The sequence below is a fragment of the Aspergillus brunneoviolaceus genome (genome assembly GCF_003184695.1).
Source record: "Aspergillus brunneoviolaceus CBS 621.78 unplaced genomic scaffold BO95scaffold_56, whole genome shotgun sequence".
NCBI lineage: Eukaryota > Fungi > Ascomycota > Eurotiomycetes > Eurotiales > Aspergillaceae > Aspergillus > Aspergillus brunneoviolaceus.
The window spans coordinates 214,446-235,421 of NW_020290786.1; the positions used below are offsets into that span (position 1 = coordinate 214,446).

The following is a 20,976-nucleotide window of genomic DNA, read 5'->3' on the forward strand; positions in this document are numbered from 1 at the left end:
TCATGCACCGGAAAGTCGCCGAAGGTTGAACCCCCTTCAACCCGCCGAGAGCTCGTTTTCCATCTTATTTTGCGACTTGTCATTGCCGCTAGAGGTCCTCGTTTGCAAAGGTTTAGCTTCTGGACAGAGGTGTTGGGAGATTGGATTGGTGGTGAAGTTTCGGTAAATAGTCCGATCGCGAGCAACAGGGAGAGCGATGCGGTCGGAGGTGTAATGGGAGAACGATCTGTTCGGATAGGATTGACCTGGGGAGCGGGGTCTGAGCCGGGGGTGTTCCATGGATGGCAGCCTCCGGTCCTGCGACCATGCTCTATACCAACGTGGAGGAAGTGAGCCTTTCGGCACTTAATATCCATAGCGGGCACAATGCCCCCTCATCCCGAGCTCATCCAACGCTACTGTCGCGGCTGCGCACGCCGACCGTACGCACAGTCATACTGCGCCCAAGTCCCCCTTGCTGGTGTCGTCGGATCTCCTCCAGCTTCAGCACAATCCCCACCGCCTTGTGATCCTCGATCAGCTTCGGTCGGCGTTGCGCAAAATACTTCGCATACTTGATCAGAGACCAGTAGCAGCTGATCACGTTGATCACGGCGATGAGCATTTTGTAGGGCATCTTTGGCACGGATTGTTAGCAATGACACAGCACGTATATCTGGACAACGTACATAGTATGCAACGATGACCTTCCAGCTCACGCGTTCATTCTTCAGTCGAAGGTGTATCTCATTAAAGAGCACAGCGTTCAGTAGATACAGTCCTAAGGTCGCCATCAGGAGACTAATGCAGAATGAAGGCCGCACGACCAACGAGATGGGCAGGATGAATGGCGCGAGAATGCTCAGCACGGTTTCGTACACCTATGCCTCAGTCAGCATGCGGGGTCGGCTGTACGCCCAACATAACAGGGACGTACCTCTTGCATAACAAAAATCTTTGCGCCAATCTCCCAGCGACCCAGCTTCCAGGAACCAAAAATGTAGGCCAGGTTGTATCGCATGCCGTTGACGACGAAAAAGTTCCAGCGCAGGAATCGCTGCTTGAAGACGGTCATCTCCCCAAAGCCGCCTCGGCTCTGGTCCTTGTCGACCCAGAGAAAGGCAGGCGGAGCCGCAGTCTCCACGAACATCATGCTGCACATCTTGATCCGTCCGCCTAGTCGTCGACAGCTGTTGCCCAAGAACCAGTCTTCGCTGATTGAGAACCCCGGGTGATCTTGAAGCGTATCCTTGAGGAATGCCCGCTCCCAGAGCGAAATTGCCCCGTGGGGAAAGGTGGCGCTGCCGATGCGACCGGCAAAGGTGCGCTGCAGCCCGGCGAGCTTGTACTCCAGATCCTGAGCTTGCTGGCAGTAGGTGCCTTTGGATGACTCGGAGCCCACCACCTTGATCGTGTAGCCCACGCAACGCACGTTATCAGTCAGCCGAGAGATGGCGACAGGAAAGTTCGCCGGCAGAATGCAGTCGTCGTCAGTGAGGAGCACATAACGAAAGACTTTGGCCGCGTAGCAACCGACAAAGAGAGCGATGATCTTGGATCCGACCGGGCACCAGATATGATTGACCCCGTAGCGACGGCAAATCTCCTCCGTATTGTCCAAGGGATTGGTGGAGTCTCCATTCGCAATGACGTACACATGCGATGCGGGGAAGATCTTCAGTGCGGCCTCGAGTGTTTGCCCAATGACTGGTGCGGATCTGTAGCAGGGGATCAAGAGGGCTGTGTCCGGAGCGCCCGGGGTAATGTTACGATCTCTATAGTACTCGGGGTCGGGAAGATCCTTCTCGAAGAGAGCCAACAGCGGTGCAAACGAGTAGCTGTGCGATCGTGAGTCACGATACGGGGACCGCATTCTCCTCCCAAAGAGCCTGACTTACAAGATCACTAGACTTATGACAATGGCCCATCCACCTTGGAAGACAAATTTGTTGCGCATTACCCAGTATAGCCAATAGATAGCCCCGCCCCATAGAGGTTGACCCACGAGCACGAAGTACACAAATAAGAGGAGTATCGTGTATGCTCCATATTCGATCAGCATCCGAGCCCAATATCTGCGTTGATGTTTGATTTGGACCAGATTGGCTTTGTCGTACAACGTCCCAAGACTGCTGTCACGGGCTCTTTCGGCCGCGGCGTTGATAGTCTGGCGTAGTGGGAATGGAGACAACACTGTGAATTTGTTGAGAAGACCGTTACCGTCGAGCGAGTATCGAGCTGTGCGTGCTTTGGGTGGTGGGGTTGGGTGACTTGGTAGCTCTGCGACGGGGTGACTTGGAAGCTCGGAGATGGGGATAGGGCCATCGGCCGCTGAATGAGGGACCGCCTGAGGTCCTTCGGGGGTCTCCACTACTACACAATCCTCATACAATGGGTATATCTCGTCGCCTCTGTTGGCATTAGTGCTCAGGGGACGGCCCACCGAGTGAGATGTCGTGTCATTCTGGGCTGCAGTCGGCCAACTGGTGGTGGTCTGTCTTCGTTTGTGCACGCGCACCTCATCCGGAGGTACACCACTTCGAAGTTGACTGGGGATCTCTCGTCGGGGACTCTGTGACCAGGTTTCGCTTAGGGTGGCGGCTGCCAAGAGAGACTCGGGAATAAAGATCTCCTCATCAATGGGGGAGTTGTTGCCCGGATGCATAGCGATAGATGTAGGACACCGAGGGTGACGAATGCCATCTATGCGCACCGTGCGAGATCAGCCTTGGCCACACTGACAGTCAATGATAGGCTGGAAAATAAGCTAGCCACAAAAGTAGAGACAGAAAAACAGGAATCGTGGGAAAGGACGGATGATTGAAGGTTCATAAACAAGGCCCGGGCCCTTTCTTGAATGTACATCACCATCATAGCAGGATGATCTTCGCCGAAATGCACGATTGTGGCAGGAATTTCATTCCGAGCGAGGTCATCCTATGTTCCAGGCGAATAGGTACGTTGGGAAGAGTTAGCCGGGAAGGATATATACCAGGAAGACCTGCTCTTTGCTACGGTAGCCTAACCGGGCTCGGGCCACAACACAGGCTTTGGAATGTGTGCTTTCCTGCTCGGCGAGGGGATTGTCCGTCTGTCATATTCTACGGGCAGTACACGAGTCATGTCTTCCAGGATTAACTTTCCCTCGCTCAGGTCGGCCACCATCAGAGTCGAGTCTCCATGCCTGTCGCATGTGCACATGAACTCAAACTCACGAGCACTCTGTGAGCCGGCGCAGGGGTCAATGAAGTGGTAGCCTGGTAAGGCTCCAGGGTTGCGGTGCCATAGGCGACTCGTAGAAGAAGGTCTTGAAGTCTACATTTTCACTTCGGAACGCTCCACTGCGGGACCCAATCGACCAGAGGAGGGGTCCCGCAAATGTTATCCGAGACATAGCCGGCAAGGGGGATCGGATGGAGTCTCCTGAAGGCTAAGTGCTCCACCAACATCCGCTCAGAGGACTGGGATATCTTCTCCGCCAGATATCACCGTCGAGGATGGTGGAGTAGAGCCTGGATTGTGATGTATCTGGGCTGGATTCGAGGCTAGGCTGGCATGATGTTCTCGACCTGATTGAAACACGAGTCCTCGCGAGAATGCTTTGGCGTCGAAGTCGACATGATTGGACAGTTCTTTTTTTGGGAGAACAGCGATTTGTGGGGGTTGTAATATTGGCATTCCGGGTGCTGACAATGGGATTGTGATCCTGTGCGTCTCTGGTGGAATGGATGATGCAACCATGGCACAACACAATGGTGCTCATTTGAAAGTCTTGTTGACTAGAGCTAGAGAGACATTGTCAGGAAGGACTTGTGGATGTTTGTGTCGCGAGCTTTCGGGGTCGCGTTGACTGGCAGTTTGCAGTAGTCGCGTGAGGCTGCAGCGGGCTGAATGAGATCCGTTTCCGTTGCGGGTGAAGGTCCCTTGGTGAAGATGTCTTGGTAATCAAGGCACAACAAGCAAGAACAGTGGCGATCGATACTTCATTTGTGATTTTATGTAGGGTAAGGTCCCCTGGTACAGACCGTGCCTTGCATGTGGGTGGGTGGGTAGGTGGGTTGGATGATGAAGGGGGACAAGCCGATCTCCGCATGTTTACATGGCGGGATCGATGGTTTTTCCGTCTCCCGGTCATTCCATCTTCCAAGCCCGCTCGCAAGACCCGACACACTGGAAGAACGAAAACAAGCGCTTGTACAAAGCTGCTTTAGAACAACTGAGATAAAGAGGTAGGAGATTGCCTGCATTAGGTGTCTGACTCGCGCTCAATGGAGTGGTATGCTTTGTGATGAGTGAATGTGTTGATGCTCGCTGATGCTGATGGACCGCATCAATCCGGGCGCCATCATTCCCCGAACTACGCTAAAAATAGGCGCCCGCCGTAGCCCGCCGTAGCCCGCCGTAGCCCGCGGTTAGCCCGCTTTAGCGCCCGTCTAGATGCTGCTAAATCGACTGGGCAACATCGACTGGGGAATGTATGGACCAGAAAGGACAGGCTTAAGGCTTGAGAAGGAGAGAATTGGATGTCATGATCCTAGCGGTGAATTTATTTGGGTACCGTTCTTCCACTGCTCGAAATCTGCCGGTATTCAAGCTTGGGACATCAATTGCGCCGCTTTGAACGATAAGAAGGTAGCGAACAGGTATGCTTTATCAGAACAGGAGATTAGTCTCTTATGCCCCTGTTCCGATTACCAAAAGAGATCCCCTTTTTTTGGGTAATCCGTACTCAGTAGCACTGCGCCGCTACGCACAGCATCACATGCCACCCATGACAAGACCACACAATAGAGTTCAAGCCACACCCAAGGAGCAGGTAGGGGGCCAAGACTTGATCCCCCTTGATCCATTTGACATTTGACTTCAATCCTTCGACTCGAAAGCGCCTCGAGCAGATGGTGCAGCCCATTGCGGCTCAAAAGCGGAGGGTATGTTAAGCAACGCGACGGAGATGCTGAAACATACCGTTACTTTGATAGGTTGAATGAAAATGTATATCCACATCTATATAGTATACATTTTACAATGCGCATCCCCGCAGATAAATGGCCGGGGAAAAATTCCAGCCAATAAGGCCAGGAAGGCAGCATTCCATCCCACTTCTGCACGGGGAACGATTGTTACATGCCTGAGGCAGCAACCGGATGGTGCGGGTTGGAGACCAACCTGCTTCCCTCCGAGCTGGCTCCGAGCTGGGTGGGTGACAGCAAGGCGTGGGAGAGACTGAAATAGTCATGGTCATGATTAGCGCATTGCCTTGGCACGAGGAGCCAGAGCGAGCTGGAGCTGAGCTTCCAAGGGACTCTCGAATGAGAGAAGCCAGCAGGAATAGATCGCTAGGCAGATTTCTCATCGGAGTTATGTATCTTGCGCACAGCTCCCTCCGCGGAGAATTGATGAGTTGCAGGATGATTCTGAGAAGACAATTGACTTTCCGCAATAACCTTGTGTCAAAAGGTTATTCAGGTATTGAGTACAGTAGACGCGGCTAGACCTGTCATAACGAGTTTCAATGAAGAATAAGCAGGGATAAGTTCATAGAAAATAGAAGTGAAGTTGCAGTAGAGTCGATGTGATATTGGTGACGTGAGTGGGGACAGGAGTGTGGCCGTCATCCTGACCGTATGGTAATCGACTGAACTTGATTGGTCTGACACGAAGAGGGCGATTGATCTATAAGAGCAGGTTACAAGGTTAAAAGGAGGATTGTAATGAAAAGAAGAAAGAAAGAGACACTGTGATTGTGACTGTGTGTTGCTAGCTAAAAAGTGATGACTACTCGAGGGCTGCAAGTGTTAGGCGGGGCGTTGGGCGCGATGGCGCCGACCGACTCGCTCTTCCAGGGGGCCAACGAGGGACCCGCTCAGACCGCCGCCAAACTCACGGGGGTGCAATCCATCGGCCAGCGCGCCGATGATGCTTCTTACTTCACCAACAACGAGGGCATTCCCTTCCCCGATCCCGCTCACAGCAAGACGGCGGGCGGCATTCCGGTCATTTCCGATACCTTTCTTTTGCAGAAACAGCAGCACTTCAATCGTTCCAAGAACTTGGAGCGCATGGTCCATCCTTGTGGGTTTTTACTTTGCTTCACTGGTCGTTGGGGAAATCACTCACTCATATGTGCATGTCACTCACTAGGCGGCAGTGGTGCCTTCGGATACTTCGAGACAACCAAGGATGTCTCCTCGCTGACCAAAGTAATTTCTTCCTTTCTTAATCTTTTCATCGAACTAGACCGCGCGACTGACTATCCAGGCCAACTTTCTCCGATCGGCTGGTGTCCGAACGCCGGTCTTTGTCCGTTTCTCCACCGTCACCCTCGGCAGAGAGTTCCCCGATCTCGCCAGGAACCCCCGCGGTTTTGCCATCAAATTCTATACCGGCGAGGGCAACTATGATATTGTGGGATTGAACTTCGTATGCGTATGCTGAGACCTGGACGAAGACTCTCACTGATTCCCACCCAGCCCGTTTTCTTCTGTCGCGACCCGATCCAAGGCCCAGATGTGATCCGCTCCCAGTATCGCAACCCGCAGAACTTCCTGTTGGACCACAACTCGCTGTTTGATCAGCTTGCAAACACGCCAGAGGGGTATGTCTTTCTCCGACCGCAAAAGGACCCGGCTGACTCTCACCAGTAACCATGCAGGAATGATGTTTTTCAGCGACCATGGGACCCCCGTGGGATGGAGGAACCAGCACGGCTACGGCTGCCATACCTTCCGATGGTAAGTAATGCACAGGATATCAGCACCGCAACTCTAATATAGATCAGGGTCAATGCCGAGGGCCGGTTCGTCTACATCAAATACCACTTCCTTGCCGACGGCGGCCAGAAACAGTTCACCGCCGACGAGGCCCAGCAGCACAGCGGTATCGACCCCGACTTTTCCAAGCGCGACCTCTGGAAAGCGATCGAAAACGGTGAAAAGGTCTCCTGGACGGCTCACGTGCAGGTCATGCAGCCCGAGGACGCCAATCCATCCAAGCTGGGATTCGATCCGTTCGATGTCACCAAAGTGTGGCCCAGAGACAAGTTCCCGGTAGGCGAATCGAGATGAGCGTTGCCCAAGGCAGTAACTAACAGCCACCCAGATGATGGAGTTTGGCAAACTCGTGCTCAACAAGAACCCGGAGAACTTCCACCGGGACGTCGAACAAGCCGCCTTCTCTCCCGGCAGCATGGTTCCCGGCATTGAAGACAGCCCCGACCCACTCCTGCAGTTCCGCATGTTCTTCTACCGGGACGCCCAGTACCACCGCATTGGCATTAATCTTCATCAAGTGCCAGGTATGCTCCACCCCTCTTTCCATCTCATCTCAGTGGACATGACACTAACACAAATCCAGTGAACTGCCCCTTCATGACCCAGTCCTACTCCTCGCTCAACTTCGACGGCCAGATGCGGGTGGACGCCAACCACGGCCTGAAGCCGCAGTACGTGCCGAACAGCTTCGCCAACAAATTCCGGCCGGATACGGCCGAGGCGCCTTACCAGGTGGCGGACAGCAACGTGGGCCGCAAGTCGCACTTCTACCACGAGGGCAAGGACTCGGAGTACGAGCAGCCGCGCGAGCTGTACCGGCGGGTGATGGACGAGACGCAGCGCCAGCACCTGCACGACAACACGGCGCGTCTGCTGCGCGTGGTCGAGTACCCGGAGATCCAGGCCAAGTACCTGGCGCAGCTGTACCGGGTGGCCCCGGAGTACGCGCAGGGGGTGTATGAGTTGCTGCCGGAGAAGAAGTTTGCGTTCGCGGAGGTGGAGAAGCGGTCGCAGGGGGCGGAGAGCGCGGGCAAGACGGCCAAGTTTATGCCCAGCGTGGAGACGGATAAGTTGGTGGGGATGTGTCCGGCGATGTCGGTTTACAATGTTTGAGCTGTGCTGGGGATTAAGTAGTGGCTATGATCAACTATCTGGATGATCTCATTTACAATAATACAATTACTTCTACGAATTCACTGAACTGGAAGTTTGAACAGGACCGGGGTCCGTTACATTGTGATGCAACCTACCTCGCGAGTTACTATCGTACACGACACAGATCTAGAGATTAGTATGATACATCCCCCCCCAGTCCAAGGTTACACATGGCAGACTTACCATCTACACTCATGACTAGAACCAAAATCCCCATTGACATTGACATAGCCAACAGGTCATTCTGGTTCCAATCAAGACTTCCGACCCTGAACAAAACAATACACTAAACCGGCCTCCCAACCGGCCAAGAACCTTACACCCAGATTCCACCAGGAGGCTAGCTCAAGCGCCTCCCACGCCGAATATCCTTCAACCTGCGGGTCTCGCGCACATGCTTGCCCTTTTTCTTCTTCTTTTTCTGCTGCTCCTGCTGCTTCTGCTGCATCTGGGCTCGCGCTCCGTCAGCAGAAGGAGGGGCATTCTCCTTATCGCTCCCGTCGCCGCCAGCAGACTCGGTCAGTGCATCATCACCCTCGTCCTTGGGAGTACTCCCCTCGCGGGCCGCCCGCTTCTGCGTCGCATTCCGGCAGTAGGGGCAGTCCTTCTCGCGGGAGCTCTGGTAGACGAGCTTGCAGGTAGGCGCGCGGCATCTGGTCACGTGACCGCGGTGGAAGCAGGTCGGCTTCACGGTGTCTTTGCAGACGGTGCTGTTTGATATTAGCGTGTTTCTTATGATATTGGATTGTTGTAGGGATCAGGGCTGGGGGTAGAGAAAAGGGCAGGAGGAGAGAAGATGTGGTAGGACGTACCAATGATGAGGCATGGTGGATAGATATTATGCTGTATAGTTTGACTTGCAGGTTGGTCTGGTTTAGTGGGTTCCTCGATGTCGACAGTACAGTACGTTAGACGTTTCAGCTAGCAGCACTGGTCTCTCTGACTGAGAATCTGGTAGATGGTTAGGGGTCAACCATGGATACACACGCAGGGTTTAAGTAGTGCATGATTCTGTGGGCTGCACTCGAGAGAAAGCGGGGGAAGCGTAAGAGGCGGACAAAGAGATTGTTTTGGCACAAAGAATGCTTTCAGCTTCGTTTGCGCTGTCGCACTGGCGGAGTTCCTTTTATGCTTCGCCTTGGGCGTTCTTTGTGGCATGGGCCGAGGTAGCAAGGGTTTAGTCGGAGAGCGTCGGTAGAGTACACGAGTTCACTTCTACTGTGACGGGCAGTCGGGATTCCATTGGTCTGGGAGCTCTTTGTGCACAGTCTGACTGAATCTTTCTTTGTCCGCCAGCGCGATCGAGGGGCTCTCTTTGAGGTATGCTGTCATTCTTGCCTGCGAGAGCTTTGTCCGAGCTTTGTTGGGGGTGAGGGAGCTTGGGCTGTTGAGCTCATGCTGTACGGTACTTCAGATTCGTGTAGTATGTTCGGGTGCAGTCAGGAGGGTTTTAGGGCACATGGCTGTGTCTGTAGACTCCGGCGCAAATCTAGCACCTTGGCAAGCAGTGTCATTCTTCGATGCGTATTCACTACACACATGGGTAAAAGCTACGCCCCCAGCGCTACCACACCTTCTCCCAAGCCCTCCTCACCCAGTGCATCCTCGCCAGCTCCTCCCTCCGCCTCTCCTCCAAGCCTCCATCCTCCCACACGCGACACTCGGCATCGACCTCCGCCTTGCCAGCCAACAGATCGACATCCTCCGGCTTGACCCAGGTCGTTCGCTTCCACACCTTCCAGACGGCAAACATGACCACCCAAAACGCAATCCCAAAGTACGAGGTCACGAACCCCTGGACACTGAAGGGAGCGAACACAGTGAACCCGTTGAACAGCGTGACCACGGACCCAATCACCACAGCCAGAATGGCCGCGTAGGGCTGCGCCGGCGACGCCCACGGGAGGAAAGTGCTGCGATCCAGCCCCTGCGCCTTGAGCGCGCGGTACCACGCCAAAAACACCACGACCATGCTGGTGTAGGTCAACACGAAGGCGCAGGTGGTCAGGTCGACGAACCAGTAGAACACGGTGACGGCGGAGGTGCTGGCCACCAGAAACGTGATGCAGGAGAGCAGCGAGACGACGACGACGCAGTAGATCGGCACGCCGGACGCGGTGCACCGGCACAGGACGCGGGGGGCCTGGCCGCGCCGCGCCAGCGAGTACAGCGTGCGGCTGCTGCTGTACAGGTAGGCGTTGCCGCAGGACCAGCCCGCCAGCAGAATCAACAGGTTGATAAATCCGGGGAGGCCCCGGATGCCCAGATTCTCGATCCCGATGACCCACGGCGAGGCGGCGGAGCCCACCGCCGACGAGGAATCCAGCGCGCTGAGCAGCCGCGGGTCCCGTGCGTTGCAGATGATCCCCACGGCCAGCACGCCGACCACGTAGAAGCCCACGATGCGGTAGAAGGTCATCTGGACGACGCGGGGGATCGTGAGCCGCGGGTTGGCGATCTCGCCGGCCGCCAGCGCGGGCAGGTCCGGCCCGGCCACGGAAAACCCGGCGTACACGACCACCGAGAAGAAGCCCAGGAACCGGCCCGTCGCGCCCGCGCTGTAGTACTCGAACATCACCCCGTGCTCCCAGTTGCGGAAGCCGTACACGTCGTGGTGCGGGTTGCCGCCCACCATCGTGATGAAGGTCAGGAGCACCAGCCCCAGCAGCAGCAGGATCTTGGTGGACGCCATGATGAATTCCGTCTCCCCGTACCACTTCACCGCGACGATGTTCAGCAGGAAGCACACCACGATGGCCATGGCGACCCACACCGCCGGGTTGACGCTCGTGTTCCAGTATTGCATGACCGTCGCCACGGCGGCGTATTCCGTGCAGACCAGCATCAGGCCGCCGTAGAAGTACACCCAGCCCCTGTTGCATTTAGTATGTGTTCAGATTGAGGATGGGGTGTGGATGGCAGAAAGAGGAACGGGAACGTACATGGCAAATCCAAAGGCAGGATCAATGTACCGCGCGGCGAGTTCGAAGATGGACCCTCGGATGGGGAGATAGGCGCACATCTCCCCAACGCAGAGGTTGACCGGCCAGATGAAGCAGATCCCGTAGAACAGAAATCCCAGAAACACGGACAGGGGCCCTGCATCGCGGAGGTAGGAGCCAATGCCCACGAACAGCCCTGTTCCGATGGAGCCCCCGATGGCCATCAGCTGCACATGGCGAGAGGAGAGACCGCGTTTGGTCTGGTTCAACTCGACGAGGGTACCATGTTGGCTGGAGGGGGCCCTGTCCGCTGCGGACGGCTCCCGCGAGAGATCGACGACCGATGGTGATTTCTTCATGATTGTGCTGTCGTAGATTTGTCATGGCTGTCATTGCCGCAGGGGTCCGTTTATAAACCCCAAATCTCGGCAGTGTATCTGGAGGTCTGGGGTAGCGAGATGGGCTCGTTGGGAAGGCATTCTCGAGGTGTTGATAAGAGGTTCGAATGAGATGGCGGCGTCTTTATCAGATCTTCCCGCTATCACTCGTTTCTGTCCCGATGGGGGAAGAGAGCGCGATGGATATCTTGGCTGCGATAAGCAGGATGTTGACGATGATTGTGGTCTTGGCCTGATTGAGCACTGTCTCTATCTTCAAGGCGCAGTTCGAGGTTGATTGGACACTGAGATGGAGTGGCTCGACTGTAATGGCTGGCGGATGCCCTAACTGCACAGCGCTGCCGCACTTATCAACAGTTACAGTCAGTCTACAAGTCATCACCTGAAGTTTAACTTATGACGTAGCATTTTTGAGTTCCTGTAAGTCACCTTAACTACATTCAATCTTCCATGGCGCTCTCCTCTCTCCCATCCCTTCTTCACATCCGTTCGACCGGCAGCTGCAGGTTCAGCAAGCATCCCCGCACGGCAATTTAATCTCGGGCGATGCTTGGCCGAGCAGAGCAACTCCTGCACAATTCACCCACATCAGCCTGTCCATTCAAGGCGCGGACTGCTTTCGGGCATATATTTTCCAGACCCCTCGGACTTTAGCCAGACAGAATTCTTCAGGGATCTGCCCCACGCGGGGCAATGACGATGATTCTCGCGTCAATTGCTCTCTGCATCACGGAGTGACAGAGCCATCGAGGAGCAGGCCCTTGGCAGCAAACCTGCAGAGTCACGCCCGCCCACCCTCACTCCTGGCAGAAGGATGCCAATGGTGCCATGATTGCTGGAACTGACGCTGGATTCTTCCAGTTGGTGGGGTGAACCACCGCAAGACATCCAGGAATTCAACACATAAGACGACCGTTCACCACTCGAAAAGCATCACGAACCTCAACCCACCCACCCAGTTCAACCCTCAACGTACAATCCTACCCTCAACCATCATGAAACTCAACCTCCTCACCCTCCTCCCCTTCCTCACCCATTCCACCACGGCGCACCCCTCCCCCTCCCCCAACTCCCAAGCCCCCACCAGCATCCCCCCCATCTTCTTCCTCGCGGGCGACAGCACAACAGCCAAACAAAGCACCGGCGGCGGCGGCTGGGGCAACGGCTTCCTCAACACGACCCTGCACCGCGGCGCCACGGGGACCAACTACGGGGTCAACGGGCGCACGACGGTCAGCTACCGGGCGGACGGCTACTGGGCGACGGTGCTCGCGGGCGTGGCCAGCGCGCACGCATCCGGCACGCACAGCCCCTACGTGACCATCCAATTCGGCCACAACGACCAGAAGGCGGCCGCCAACATCTCCATCGCCGAGTACACCAGCAACCTGGAGGTGTTTGTGGGCGACGTGCGCGCCGCCGGCGGCACCCCGATCCTCGTCACGCCGCTCTCGCGCCGCGGCTACGACAACTCGACGGGCACGCCCCTCGTCGTCGAGAACCTGGCCGACCAGCGCGCCGCCACGATCGCCGCCGCCCAGGCGACCGGCGCGCGGTGGATCGATCTGAACGCCGCGAGCACGCGCTACCTCAATGCGATCGGGCCGGCGGACGCGTGGACGTACAATCTCGTGGCCGATGATCAGACCCATCTCAATGCCCAGGGGAGTGTGGTGTTCGGGGGGCTCGTGGCCGAGTTGATTGGGGGGGTACTGCCTGATCTTAAACGAGAGGGGTTTGTGGTTGTTGAGGAGACGCTCAGGAAGGATTTGGATGAGGGGGTGTATTTTTGGCCGGACATGTAGGGGTTTTCTTTGGATTTGGAGGAGGGCGCGAGAGGAGAGTTTGTGGGAGAGGGTGAGTGGGGGTACTAGTCTGGGGTTGAGATGGGGAGAGGGGTGAGATGCGCCTTTCGATTGGGTTGGGTTGGGGCAATCGTGTTTTGATGCTGAGAGCTGGGTTTTGTCGTTCTTTGGAACTTGATGGGTTGGGTTGAGGTTTGGGTTGGATGCTGAGAATGACTATAATAGTGGATATAGCTCCTACGCTGGGCTTGGTCTTTGGGTACTCTATATCTACCGGGTTCTCATCTTCTATCGTTATATCTTCACGATCCATGTGTAGCGGCGTAGACATGTGTAGCTACGCAGGAATGCGATATTATGTCAGGCATAACTTGGGAGACGAGGGCTTAGACATGAACCAGGGTCCTTTTCTCGGTTTGGGATACCCTTTGTTGTCAAGTGGTCTCTTCGTTCTGAGAGAACGCACCCATGTATATGGGCTCACATGGGAGGATGTAATTAGATGTCGATGCTACGCTAGCGGCATGAGTGATCACAGCTCAAAACCATTAGACGAAATTGAAGGGCTTCTACGACAAATCATGAGGGCATGGTTCCCACCCTACACAGAGTCAAGCACCGTTCTAGCTCGTAGACCCAGTAGTTCAACCGGAGTCAACACTTATCGATCGACTGCTATGTTTGGCCACCATACTACGATGTCGATTCCTACGAATACTAACAACACAGGCAAACCCGTCAATCCCCAAAGCACTGCAGTCCTAACCAACCATCTCAACCCGTGCTCATGCAGAGGCGTACATACCACTTGCATCCAGTCAAGGATGGCATACATATGCTGACCCCGGCGTCAAGTCCACGAATCTCGACCGACAGTGCCTGATGCACGGCACGAGCATCCGAAGCAACAAGCGAGTAGTAATCAGAAAAGTGGCGGCGATAAGATTCAAAACTTCCAGACGCAAAGTAGGTACGAGATAGGGGACAGGGGCAAACAACCAGGTTGCATCGCGGGCGATAACTAACTTAATGGACTGAAGTGACTGGGCTTGGCAGGTCCAGCCTCAACGCGTCGCAGATCGGCTTTTCTTCGGGAGAAATCGCGCGATTTGTCCCGTACACCCACGCAGGAGATTTCTCATGCAGTAGTGTCACCGTGCCCACCAGCACAAAAAAAAAAAAAAAAAAAAAACTTCCAGTGGCGTGTAGCACTATTTAAAGATTGCCACCCTGTATTTTTGGAGATGGATGGAACAGTCCACTATTCAGGTCACTCTCCGGTTGATGTCGGAGATCAACTAAGCTCAAACATTTGTTGGGAAGGGCGGCTGCAGGGACCGCCCCTCGGCCTGTGCTTCTGCCACCCTACGGACAATTGACAAGTGATCGATGGGGCCAGCAAGCAAGGAATCATCAACGCTTTCTGCACGGCGGGCCGTGGGGACAGTCCGTGGGCAGGATGGCGTGCCTGCCTGTCAATGGTCCTCAGTAATTGAGTAGGATCGCAATTGTCAACCCTCGCGCCGTAGGGCGGGCGGGAATTACGGCTACCTATCAGCGGCAACCTGCCTCCGATCACCATGATAACTCCAGCCACCATGCCATATTGTCCGTCATTTCTCCTAGAATTGGACGTCCAGACCACGGATCGGCGACCGTCGACGTGCCGGGCGACCTGCATCAACAGTCTAATTGCAGCATTTGGTATCACGGACCTGCCGGCGAATCATCCTCAGACCTTCTTCGTCGCTTTCCCACTGCCCCAGGCGATGTAGCTGTTATCTCGCGTCGCGATTTCAGGACTCAATCCTCCCCAGTGCGCAGGATCGGCAAGGCTCAGCCGCAGCACGGCTCCACATCGTGCCCACTACCCTGTACGACACAAGATTAGGAAGTGTAAGAAGTAAGAAGTTAAGATGCTGGCGACTGAGTGTCAGGGCGCGGTCGCGATACGGCGCACAGTACATACTACCAGAGACTCAGAGTCAGTTATTCTCGCACCAGCACTAGTGGATGATTGTGCATACACTTATGCACGTTCTACCGGTTTAGCGCCTGCGGTAGCACCAGGAACGGTTTAAACACCCGTCTAGTCAGGGAGGATCCCTGCCAGGCTAGGATCCAGTGGCTGGGGTAACCACCATCCACAGTGCTTTGCGCGGCCCGTCATTTGGCAGGATGAGGGCTCGTGTGGACTAGTTCGGTGCCACCTCTGCTGATGATACGTATCATGCAACAGCTGGCGCACGGCGAATCCCCACAGATTCAAGCCCAGAGGTCATGACTCCAAGGGACTAGCCCAAATTGGCGGTTGAAGGACAGGCTGGCTGAGACCAGCAGGGCTCGCAAATGTCAAATAGGACCGGAAAACGGGTGAAGACATCCTCACTCCCAACTAGCTGTGGCTCATGACCGTTATTGTCCGAGGTCCACAGCATGAGCTATTGTGGATCACTTATATCAGTATCTTGCTATAGCACGAGCCCGACCTTCTGCGGCAGCATCGACGGGACCAGAGGATGCACGAGGAAGCCGTCGTAACACCTTGGAAATTAGTGACTGGTCAGAGCTCCAATGGTGGGTCGGTGGGACACCCAACGACGCCTCCCAGTGGCTAGCACGGAATCGGAGTGTTCAACATCACCGCAGCACCTATCATGACCCTGACTCTTATTACACCAGTGCCAGTAATCAGGATAGTGAATGGCGTGCTAGGCCAGTCAAGCATGACTCAAGCAGCACTGAGTTATATTTGAGAACAGCACAACCCAATCACAGTCCCCTTCGTGATAACACCTTCCTTTGGTCTTTGGTCTTGAGTGGGACTGGCGTAGACTAGTACTGTACCTGCTACCTAGCAGTACAGTACTAAGTGCGTGTGTGTGACTGGGAGAAAAACGCCTCATCGGGTTCACATTGGCCATGTAAGTACCAAACCGAGTCAGCGGCTTGCCTTCAGACATCGCCTCCCGCGATACGAATACCATTTAGCCCATCTGTTTCTAAAACATATTGATCGCTGGACACATTCACGAAGGCGTCAATTTCTGAGCAGCGTGAGAGATAGCGTGTTGGTGCAGAATCGCCATCCTCCCATGATGCCATCTTGCATACATTCCGTCCACGCACGAGCTCGGAGAATTTTCTGCTCGTTACTCGCGTCTCATAGGATCTACAAAGCGATTGTCCTGTGTTTTGTCTGCCCAGAAGTGCAGGCGGAATCCTGACACACTGCATTATCCTGCGTCGGATCATAGTGTTCCGTGGCACCCGCGGCTATGGCCTTGTCTTATCGTTCTAGCGAAGTCGCGATACAGACTGCATCAGCGGCTGCAGGTCACCGAAGAGCTACCATCCCCATTTGACGAGGAAAGGAATTTTCGGTGCTAGGAAACTGCACTACGCGATGGTGCTGTCAGGGGCGTTCTCGGCCAGCGGTAGCGTAGATATCAGTATGCTTCTGTGTATGGTCAAGACAAACCGTCTGGCCAGTTCCCTCCCTAGAAGCAGAGCTTGATGGCAGGTGTCTGTGGAGGTCACATTCTTAGATCAGTTGAACGGTGCTACGATCGCCCACTTTGGCAGCGACACAATGTCATTTGTCAGACGGTTGAGCGGTGGATGGATACAGTCCGGAGATCTTCCGTAGTGGCACCTCAGATGGGGTCGGAAAAGGGTTGACTTCGCTAACTAGCCGATCGAGCTTCAGCTCCTTCGGTAATAAATGGGGATCGTGCGAGTCTAGCTTGCGAAGCAGGTTAACAGCTACCTAGCTAGATAGGTGACAAGAGTATGGGTGAGTCCCACATCACCAGGGTTTCCACAGAAAGCACACCCGATATTAGGATCTTGCTCCGATCGCCGGAGAAGTCAAGTCAAGTGAAGTCAAGCCGGGGCTGAGCGAGAAGAACAGGCGGTGCCTCGTTGGATCGGGATGGATGGATGGATGGATGGATGGGTGGATGGGTGGATGGGTGCAGAGGAAGGAACCTTGAAGATGGTGTGCAGCAGCCGACTCGGCGCTAACTTGGCCTAAGGTGTCGAGGCCCCCTTGGTCGCGGCCCGTGCAATAAGTTAGTCTACTTTGGTCTACCTAGTACTATACTAGTCTGCCACCTGCACTGGGCACCAGTAAACTACTACTAACCTTGAACTCTGCTACTCAGTACAGTACTGTACAATCACTCAAGTTACTCTCCCATTCAAGTACTATGCCACTACGCCTTCTCTTTCTTCGCTCTCAGCCATCGACGTGTTCCAGCATGGATGGCGAAACTGAAATTCAGTCTGTCTTCCCGTCTCCTTGCCACTTCGTTACTTTCAGAGCCGGACCTTCGGTCGATGTCGGAGCGAACTGTCCACCCATCGGCGATGGCTTCACTTGTTGACCATGATCATCGTGGAATGGTGTCACTCATACTGGGCCTATATATAGCACGCATAGGCTAACCTCTACGGATATTGGTTGCAGAGGTAGCAGTGGTAAGCAATTTCTGCCTCAGGACGTCATACTGTGGGATGGTCATCAACGGCGGCTAATCCTGGCTTGATCGCTGGTTGCCTCACCTGTGCAGCAAGATTACTAGTTGTACACTACACACACCCCGACTTTCGACGGATATACTCCCTCCCGGACCAGTGATGGTTGGAGTATCGTGTAAGCCCACTGATTTTTGAAGAGCTTACAGCGGCAACTGATCCCAATGAACCCCCACATTTTCCAAGCATGGGCCACTGGTGGATCCTCACCCGCTAGGGTCTCTCTCTGCTCGACTCCGTCCCGGCGTACACGTTGTCAATCTTACCGTACTACTACCCCAGTGGTACACAGTATGCAAGCGATGCATCTGAGAGGAAACGGCGCGAGGCCATCAACAAGATTGGGTCCTGAGATCTGGGATGCGCATCCACTGGGAGCATGGCCGGTACACCATCCGCAGATACGGGGCTCGCGAACTTCGAAAGAATATACTCTAATGTATATCCTTTCTTTTCCCAAAGAGGTAGATGGTACCGTACCTTCGCTAACTGCCAGTGCGATGAGCGACCTGTAGCCCACTACTGGCCAGGTACCCGCACGGCTCGCCACGGGCAATGTTCTAGCAGCACTAGAAAACCTTCCTGCTTTGCATCTTCCTTAGTCTGTTGCTCGGACTATTTACCAGAGAACTCAAAGCCAGTGGGCCACTTCCTCGAGACCAATCGAAACCCGTCGAAGTCAAATGGGCCAATGCAACGTGGACGCGGCGGTTGACCGATCGCTTGTGTTGGTTGGCCATCCTTTCCAGAAATTCGAGCCACGACAGGTTACTCCTAGGCAGGTACACAATGACACATTTCTCGTCTACATCGGCTCTCCAGATTTCGGTTTCTAGCCAGTCGCGAGAGGAATGATGGATAAGCCACCATCCCGTCTGCGGATCAACCAGTCCCGGCGCCACAACCCAATCAGGAGCTGTACTGCGATGTCTCTTGAGCGAATGTCACCATTGTGCTTCGGGGTATTTTCAACCAAAAATAATCATCAAAAATCGCGCCGAAATGCCAATTCTTCAGTCACCGACATGGGTCAAGAAGACTTGCACAGGGAGTAACGATCACCTGTCAGTGGATAGACGTTGATGTGAAACATCGATAACATATTTGGAGGAATGTTGCCCACGCCCGAAAAATCGGGCAAGCAACTTGGCGGGACCGGCCGATGCTAAGATTGAGGCAGCTGCGGGTTAACCGGGCCTTGGGGAGAGATTTGAAACCCAGCTCTTTGTAGCGAGCGAGCGTGTACTGTACCTACGGAGTGAAAAGTCCTCTCATTATTCAAGGAGTGATGACCGAATGGATCCACCCGCCAGGACGGATCGAACGGAGACGATTGGGACATTACCCGCCGGATCCAGGGAAATCCCCCACAAAACCGCAAAGTTGCTTTCATTCCAATGCCATTCCTTTCCCCCACAAAATGGCGCACGCTTGCTTGCCCACTGCGGTCCGGCCGGCCTTGGGGTCCTGGGAATGTCCACTTCGAATTTCCTGGTCGCGACAGTTGCAATTGACTGAATTGGGAGGATTTAGCGGGCGGTGCCAGCCGCCACTACCCTCACCAGTCCGAAGCAGGCACGCAGGCAAGCCAGCAAGCAAGCAACCTCGGTCCATGGGTTTTTGGAGAACCCCAAACTTTCCAGCTTCCCATCTCCTTGTTGCAAGCTCCCTTAGCCGGTGAGGGAAACTCGCGGTGAGTTCTTTGTATGCTCGTACTGAACCATTTCTGGGGAAGGGGCAATGCGAAAGTGAAACTCACCCCCGTGCCTACTGCGCTCTCAGGAGCGATACTGGCCGATCCAGCCGGGTCACGAGGTCCGGGGTTGGATTTCGTGTTAAACTTAGTCTTCCAGGAGTTGATGCGACCAGGAGCACCGTCAACGGCCCGTGACCTACCTGGTGGATATGATCCCGGCCAAGACCGTCGTAATCTTACTGCATACCAGCAATGGCGTACAACGCACGTCTTACAGTCCTGGAGGGTTTGAATTCGGTCGTCTTACCGTACTGTACCCGAGAACTTACTCGTTTGGAGGACCTGTCTCTTTTGCCAGCTCTTTGCTCTCGGTGCAAGGCCGGGCAGGTCGTGAAACTGCCTAGTTGGGCTAGTGGTCTTCCAGTTTGCTGCGACTGCGACTAGTTCCGGACCGCCTCCCAACGACTCACCGGTAATTTAACATACAATACAATTGCCGACGATAAGGCAAGATAGTGAGCCTCGAGGGCAATTGTTTGTCAAGGCTGTTCACTGATTACCTTTCGCCAGAGTCTTTATGTCCTTCGGATGTTGTTCGTGACCATCACCCTGGCCATCGTCAGAGTCATTGCATGCTTGCTTCGAGTCGCTTGAGCCTGAGAAACGGGAAATCCGACTGTACTGTACTCCCGCGACAAGCAGGCAGCAGCGCAATGGATGTCTTGACCGAATGTCGGCTTCCTCAGGCAGGGGGGCTCACCCATCGCATTCATGTCTCGCCTCCCACAGCCTCCCTCGTTGTGCACACCACCGTAGGATTTCCGCGTGGTTTTTCCAGTCTTTCAGAGTCATAGCCGGGTTCCGATGAGGAATTGGCCTGGCAAGCGATACCTTCCGGTCGACATCGGGGTGCATCCGAGCTTACACTGCAGAATATGACCAGGATCGCCCGTGCAAGCCTATTTCGTGCAAGAGACAGGAATTGGCTGCTTTTGGGATTGCTCGATGCAGGGAGCCCCAGGCCTACTGGGGTGGACTGGGTGATGTTCTGACAGAGTCGATTTCCAGGAAGATAGTAAGTTTCCCGTCTGTATGTACTCTGTAGCCCATGATAAAGTCTATTTCACTGCCATAGTGACTGTGTTGTTTTCCCCGTCGCTGAGCAGAGTCCCCGGAGTTAGGGAAGGGGAGGACGGGACGATTTGCTGCAGAACTTTCCCCCACGTCATAGTGGCAGCCACTTAAGACCGTACTAAGACTTAGTGAAGTGGTCAATTGTCTAGCCATAGCTATGGGTAGTCTACGTGGGGTGGTTTCGAAGACGATCGAGGACAGTCTTGTCTACTCGATTAACTTGTTAAGGGTAGTACTGACGACAAGGTACGTCTGGTGGGTGGTGGTTTCCAGTGCAGTGACAGGCGGCGTACGATCCCCGATGTCCGGGTGAGACGGTATCGGCGTCACAAAACGGTATCATGATTGATTGCAATTTGAGAGGTGGGTCTCTCCCCCGTGACTGGGTTGAATGATTGACTGAGTGATTGACTGTATCAAGCACTAGCGTAATTAGTGGGGCCCTGCTGGCACGCACCTTTGGGGTCTTTTCCTGTCATGGCCCATGCTCTACTGTACTCCGTAGTTGGCTTCAAATTGACCACGGATTGAACCCGCCCTGCCCCACTCTGGCTGCAA

General features: G+C 54.7%; 5 protein-coding genes across 5 annotated transcripts; 2 read left to right on the forward strand and 3 right to left on the reverse strand.

Annotated features, from left to right (window-relative positions):
- Positions 1-87: 87 nt before the first annotated feature.
- On the reverse strand, positions 88-2,751 carry BO95DRAFT_214854 (glycosyl transferase). The gene is made up of 4 exons (XM_025581147.1): positions 1,878-2,751; positions 917-1,817; positions 669-860; positions 88-616 (listed from the first exon to the last, which is right to left on the reverse strand). The coding sequence occupies exons 1-4, from the start codon at positions 2,642-2,644 to the stop codon at positions 386-388; spliced, it is 2,091 nt and encodes a 696-aa protein (XP_025439736.1). The 5' UTR covers positions 2,645-2,751; the 3' UTR covers positions 88-385.
- A 2,979-nt stretch (positions 2,752-5,730) lies between these two features.
- Positions 5,731-7,941, forward strand: BO95DRAFT_445366 (catalase). Its single transcript, XM_025587133.1, has 8 exons — positions 5,731-6,051; positions 6,121-6,179; positions 6,238-6,399; positions 6,450-6,574; positions 6,621-6,710; positions 6,758-7,025; positions 7,078-7,273; positions 7,333-7,941. Exons 1-8 carry the CDS (start codon positions 5,796-5,798, stop codon positions 7,860-7,862), a joined length of 1,686 nt encoding a protein of 561 aa, XP_025439737.1. The 5' UTR covers positions 5,731-5,795; the 3' UTR covers positions 7,863-7,941.
- A 303-nt stretch (positions 7,942-8,244) lies between these two features.
- BO95DRAFT_516611 (uncharacterized protein) lies at positions 8,245-8,730 on the reverse strand (the record flags this gene model as incomplete). The annotated part of the gene is made up of 2 exons (XM_025591832.1): positions 8,245-8,614; positions 8,717-8,730. 2 exons carry the CDS (start codon positions 8,728-8,730, stop codon positions 8,245-8,247), a joined length of 384 nt encoding a protein of 127 aa, XP_025439738.1.
- A 717-nt stretch (positions 8,731-9,447) lies between these two features.
- BO95DRAFT_394870 (putative proline permease) lies at positions 9,448-11,213 on the reverse strand. Its single transcript, XM_025583703.1, has 2 exons — positions 10,847-11,213; positions 9,448-10,777 (listed from the first exon to the last, which is right to left on the reverse strand). The coding sequence occupies exons 1-2, from the start codon at positions 11,203-11,205 to the stop codon at positions 9,469-9,471; spliced, it is 1,668 nt and encodes a 555-aa protein (XP_025439739.1). The 5' UTR covers positions 11,206-11,213; the 3' UTR covers positions 9,448-9,468.
- A 1,026-nt stretch (positions 11,214-12,239) lies between these two features.
- Positions 12,240-13,059, forward strand: BO95DRAFT_394871 (SGNH hydrolase; the record flags this gene model as incomplete). The annotated part of the gene is made up of 1 exon (XM_025583704.1): positions 12,240-13,059. The coding sequence occupies one exon, from the start codon at positions 12,240-12,242 to the stop codon at positions 13,047-13,049; it is 810 nt and encodes a 269-aa protein (XP_025439740.1). The 3' UTR covers positions 13,050-13,059.
- Between the last annotated feature and the right edge of the window lie 7,917 nt (positions 13,060-20,976).